This window comes from Talpa europaea (assembly GCF_964194135.1).
Source record: "Talpa europaea genome assembly, chromosome: 5".
In the NCBI taxonomy this organism is placed as follows: domain Eukaryota; kingdom Metazoa; phylum Chordata; class Mammalia; order Eulipotyphla; family Talpidae; genus Talpa; species Talpa europaea.
Genome location: NC_140071.1, coordinates 140,757,630 through 140,763,168, shown reverse-complemented (window position 1 = coordinate 140,763,168; position 5,539 = coordinate 140,757,630). Strand labels below are relative to the sequence as shown.

At 61.9% G+C, this 5,539-nt stretch overlaps 1 protein-coding gene across 1 annotated transcript; it reads right to left on the bottom strand.

Annotated features, from left to right (window-relative positions):
* Nucleotides 1-1,335: 1,335 nt before the first annotated feature.
* Nucleotides 1,336-4,695, bottom strand: ZNF518B (zinc finger protein 518B; the record flags this gene model as incomplete). Its single annotated transcript, XM_084233027.1, has 1 exon — nucleotides 1,336-4,695. One exon carries the CDS (start codon nucleotides 4,693-4,695, stop codon nucleotides 1,498-1,500), a length of 3,198 nt encoding a protein of 1,065 aa, XP_084089153.1. The 3' UTR covers nucleotides 1,336-1,497.
* Nucleotides 4,696-5,539: the final 844 nt, after the last annotated feature.

Below are 5,539 nucleotides of genomic sequence, written 5' to 3'. Positions count from 1 at the left end.
AGGTGGGGGTGCCGCTAAGTTCCCCAAGTGGGAGCAGCTCCTCCAGGGAGGAACCCCAGCTGGGCTGCCTCCTGGCTGAGCCGCTTCTGTTCTGCATGAAGGTGGGCGCACTGCTGGGAGGGCAAGTGAGGACCGAAATCCCCGTCTACAGCTGCTGAGCAGGAGGCTGAGGGTCGGCTCCCCAGCCTGATGTGGACCAGGGGTGCTGTCGGGACCAGCAGCCGTCCCAGCGTCTCCTGGCAGAGGACCGGAGAGGAATGGGTGTCCTGGACTCGCCTCCTCACCACGTCAGCCCGGAAGGCAAGGATGTGGTGAAGAGGAATCAGTGGCAGGTTCTTACCACCGAGGGAAAACAGGGTCGGTTCCTACACCCTGACGTGGTGGGGGTGGGGAGGGCATTTTGTTGATTCCTGCTTGTTTTTAATATTTCCATGAGGAAAACGTACAGGGGCTCAAAGGTTGCAAACAGAAGGGACAGGAGGCGGGCAAGGAAGCGGTCAGTCCAGGGTTAAGAGCGGGCGCAGGGCCGGGGAGCAGGGCTGTGACCCCCAGCCATGAGGACCTCCTCCCCCACATCTGTGCCAACTCCCAGGTGAAAACTAAGGTCAAAGTCACAGCTCGCTCTCCAGTCCTGCCTTGAATGTTTTCCAAGTGTGTGTGTCGTAGGGGCCTGTCCACATTTCAAGGTGACTCCTTAACGTCTGTAAATACGGGAAGGACAGGCGGGAACTTAATTTTAGGTATTTTCCCCTCGCTTGATCCATTTTTTCATTTGCAAAAAAAAGGCATATTCCCAGCCCCAGCTGTCATAAACGAAGATAGCAGAAAAGGACCCCAAAGCTTGAAGGTGCGTTCTTTCCTTCCTTGCCTCTGAAGTAGTTTATTCAGGCAATTCCATGGACTCATTCTCTTAAAACAGCCAACAATTGAAAAGCCTAATTCTGGGTTAAGTCAAACACTTGCGAGAATTACAGAACAGGTCCGGGAGAGAAGGGGCCAGCCACTTTCTAGAACAGACTTAAGACGACTAACAGAAAACACAGCTCTCGTCCTGCATCAAACATTCAGGCATCAGGTTAAAGCAGCAGCTGGTGGGTGTGCACAGCAGCCCGGGCGGGATCCCTCAGTAGGTTCCGTCACACCAGAACGCGACACTCTGACCGGGGGCCTCTGAACGCATCATGCCCGACGTGATCGACACAGAAAAGGGAGCTACACAGTGGAAAGTCCTACGGAAAAGCTGGGCAGAGTCTCGCTTCTTGTCTCCAGAGGAATGCGTGACAGAAATGCGTGTCCTGCTTAGGGGCTCTGGGCCTTCCAAGGGCGAGTCCCACTCAGGCCAGCGCCCGCCCCTTGTCCTGTGAGGGACCTGAGGGACCGGGCGTCTCCCTCCCTGCCACCTGAGTCGGGGAGGGGGAGGAAAACCTGACCTGCAACCCACTAAAAACCAATTTGCTACAAAGACCTTTTTTTCTTTAAAAAAAAAAAAAAAAAAGCTTATTTGACCTTGGAAGAGAGAACGTCCCAGTCCCGGGTGGCCTCGATCAGGTGCCGCTGGCCGTGGCTCATCCATTCCTCCTGGTCCTCGTAGAGCCGCCCGCAGAACCAGCACTTGAAGATGCACGGCGCGGCGTCGTCTGGCAGGGGGCCTACCACCTGGTAGTTGTTTTTATGGACTTTTTTCAGTTTCATTTTCAGCATCATCTGCCTTTTGACTTGGTTGGCTTCCTCCACGTCCCGGTACGTGAGTCGGACGTGGTGCCGCCGGATGCCCAGCTGGCAGCGTGTCCGCTCTGACAGGACGACCTTGAGCACGTTGCCCTTGTACTTGTTGATGACCTTCATCACGTTGGTCACTTCGGGCGAGTCCACGTCGGGGTGGTTCAGCACGATGACCGGCTGGTTGCGTCGGGGGCATTTGATGAGCTGCCCGGGCTTGGCCGCAACCAGGCGCAGCTGCCGGGCCACCTGCAGGATGGCGGGGTCCTTGAGGCAGCGGCCGGGGTCGGGCTGCACTTTGCTTTTCTTCTTGGAGGGGTTTACTTGTCTGGTTTTATTTTTACTACTTGGAAGACTTCGGGGAAGGAGCTTTCCAGGCTTGCTGAATGCACTGCTCCCCTGCTGTCCCTGCGGGGGGCCCGCTTTCTTTGGGGCGAGGCTACAGAAAGCGCTCTCTTTCCTTGGCTTAGGCCGAAGAGCCAGGCTGGGGTCAGGGTGCGAGTCCGCAGGCCCACCAGCACGCGAGTCTGCGTGTCTCACTGGGCAGAAAGGGAGGGGTTTGATTAACTGCGTCTTGCTGCAGGGGATGCTGACCGGCGTGTCGCACGTGGCCTCTATGATGTGGGCATCCTCCGAGGAGTTCAGAACCCTCAGCACCGCCCCCTTGGGGATCAGCACAGGGGTGGCCACGTGGGCCTTCCTGGTGGCCCTGCCGTCAGCGTCCCCGCGGCGGCCGTCTGCAAACTGTGGACGCATCTGTGGGTGAGGCGGCAGCCCACCAGCCCTCCCGTCACCCCGAGGTTTTAAGAGGGTGCCCGAGGAACAGCCAATGATTTCTCCGTGACATTCCGGGACGGCTTTCGAGCCGATCTTCGAGGCCTGGCCCACAGGCGGCCCGTGCGCGCTGCTCGCGGCCAGAGACGAAGGCTTGCCGCAGGATTCGATCAGCTTGGCTATCTTCTTGCGCAAGAGCTCAATTGACTTTATCTTGGAGGTTGAGCTGTTCCACTTAATGCCCTCGGGGACGTTCTCGGATCCGGCGCTCAGAGAAAACACGGACGAGATGATGGGGCCGTCGAAAGAGTCACTAGTCCTTTCAGAATTCTTTAAGTCCCAAGGTGAGTCCGCGGGCGGCCGGGCCCGGGCCCCGCCCTCCCCGGGCAGCGCTCGGGGTGGACACTCGCCTCTGGGTGGAGAGGGGACCTGGCCTGGACTGGGGGCCGCGTGGGGCTGCTCGGGCTGGAGGCCCAGCTTCCTGGCGGAGCCCACGCGCGCCGGGACAGCGAGCTCCCTCCTGGGCACCAAGCCGTTTTTGCTGGCGGGCAGCAAGCCCTTGTCGGCAGAGTGGGGGGCGGCCGCAGGGAAGGGGAATGGCGGCGGGGCCTCGCGGTGCGAACCTCTTCTGTGTTCAGGGAAAGCAGCAGCAGCTTTATAAGGAAAAGTGTTTGATGCCCTGCCCAGATCACACAAAACACCATTTTTTATCACAGACGACGGGGGCAAGGAGCCTTTGAAGGCGAAAGCAGGAAGATCTGTTCTGTGGAGATAAAAGTGACTTCTCTTCTGCAGCTCCTCGGCCACCTCGGGGCTGAGGGGCGACTCCCCGAGGCCGTGCGCGCTGGAATTGGACATGAAGACTTCGTAGGACCTCACCCACTTCATGTCTTTGAGTCGCCTCTGAACGGACGCCTGGAGGCGATGAAGGCCCGCCAGCCTCCCCACATCCCCCTCGAGCGCCAGGGCCTTCGTGGGCTCCGCTCCGGCTGCCGCCTCCCGCTCCCAGGAGCCCTTGTCTCTGGCCGTCCGCTCGGCGTCGCCCCAGTCTCTTCCCGCCGTGTCCAGGCCGTTGCTCTCCTCCAGCGGGAAGAGCTTCAGGACGAGCTGCTGGGTCCCGTTGACCACCTTGACGTCCATCAGCTGGGCCAGGCAGTTGGCTGGCACGACCAGCTCGGCAGGCGCCACCACGGTCAGCGGCACCCCCGGCTGCACGGGCTCCTGGGCTGGGGACAGCACCTCCACCTCCACGCTCTTGTTCTCGAAGAGCCCGGCCTCACCGGGCTCCGCCAGGGCCCCCCTGTTAGGAACACACACTACGTCCTTCTGGAAGCCCTTCGGCTCGGGCAGCGGCAGGAGGCTGTGCCCCTCGTCCTGGGGGGCGGGGGGTAGGAACCGGGCCAGGTGGTCGGACACCTTGCCCTGCAGCGCGCCCCTGGGGCTGGCCGCCTTGGATGGCTCCGGGCTGGGCTTGGCACCCACCCTGTGGAGCTCGGGCCTGGCTGCCGCCCGGGGCAGCCGCCTGCCCCCGGGCCGCTCGTGCACCCGCTTCCTGTGCTTGACGATGTAGTCGTTCCTGACGGCCCCGTAGTCACAGTACTCGCAGCGGTAGGGGAACACGCCCGTGTGCTTCACCAGGTGCCTCTGGAACTCGCCCTTGGTGTAGGAGACGCAGCTGCAGTGGGAGCAGATGAACTTGATCTCCTCGTGCTGCAGCGTGTGCTTCCGGTACTGCAGCGGGTCCTTGGTGGAGAAGCGGCACTTGTCGCAGTAGTGCTTGCCCGGCTTGAAGTTCCTCACCTTGAACTTGTTGCCGGCCGAGTCCACGGCGGGCTCCGTGTCCTGCGCCACGCGGGTGGGGCTGGGGTTCTTGCTGGTGTAGTGCAAGGGGGTGGGCGCCACCCTGAAGTTGCACCTGAAGCAGACATACCCGTCTTCCCTCTGGCTGGGCCCCGGGCCCTTGTTCAAGTCGTGCAGGGGGACGTCGTGGACGCTGCGGCACTGGGTGCACGTGGCGCTGCTCAGCAGGGCGGCCTCTGCCTCCGCGCCCGGGTACAGCAGGGCGGGGGCGCCGTGCCGCTCAGGCCGGGGGGCTCTGCTGGCGCTGGGCTGCTTGGGCGACATACTCAAGGCACCCCGCCCGCCGAGCACCCCTGCCGCGTAGGACTGCTGCCCCGTCTCCTTCATCTTCTTTATCTGCATCTCCGGAGGAGGTTCGGGAGCTCAGGGCGGCGTCGCATGGCAGCTCCTCGGAGGCCCCGTCCGAGCCGCAGCCACCTCCAGGTGCTCGCCGAGGGGTCCTCCTGACACTCCAGGTGGCACTAAAGGGAAGCAAGAACCACACAGCAGGATTAATGCTGGGACCTCAGGGCGAGCCAAGCACTTTCCGAACTCGCCCGAAGTTTCAATGGCCTCGAGAAATCTCAACAGGACACACGCTGCCAGTGATGCTAGCGAGGGCAGGTGACAAGGCGAACTCGGAGACACGGCCTGGGGCTAGAAGTGGGGGGGCTGGGGCAGGCTGGGGACAGTGGAGATGCCAGCAGAGCCGCAGGGCACCCGGAAGGAGGCGGTCAGGGTCCAGGCCTGGTGCAATTACCAAGGGAGGGGCCGAGAGCCTGGAGCGGGTGGGGGAGAGCAGGAGCATCAGAGCGGGAAGCTGGCCAAGGAAAGCCTTGGACACAGGATCCCGGTCTGGAGAGCCGGGGGGGTCCTGGAGGGGAGACCATGCTGATTTCTGCCCAAGCAGCTGGGAGGGCAGCAGGCCGGGCCAGGGCGCGCGTGGCCGCGGAGGTGCGCAAGTGCTCTCCCGAGCCCGCGTGGCAGCGGAGACCAGCTCTGACCTCACCACACTAGTTCTCTCTAAACACGTTGGTTTTTCCCCCAGAATACACAGAACCAGGAGGCAAACAAAGGTCCCTCTAGTTTGGGCATCGTGTCTTTTGTGACCTTAAAAACCCACTCCCACCCGCAGGGCCTGTTTCTCCATCTGGCAACCAGAACCGAGGACGCTGGTCCGCTGCCCCGCCGCGCTGCCAGGAGGACC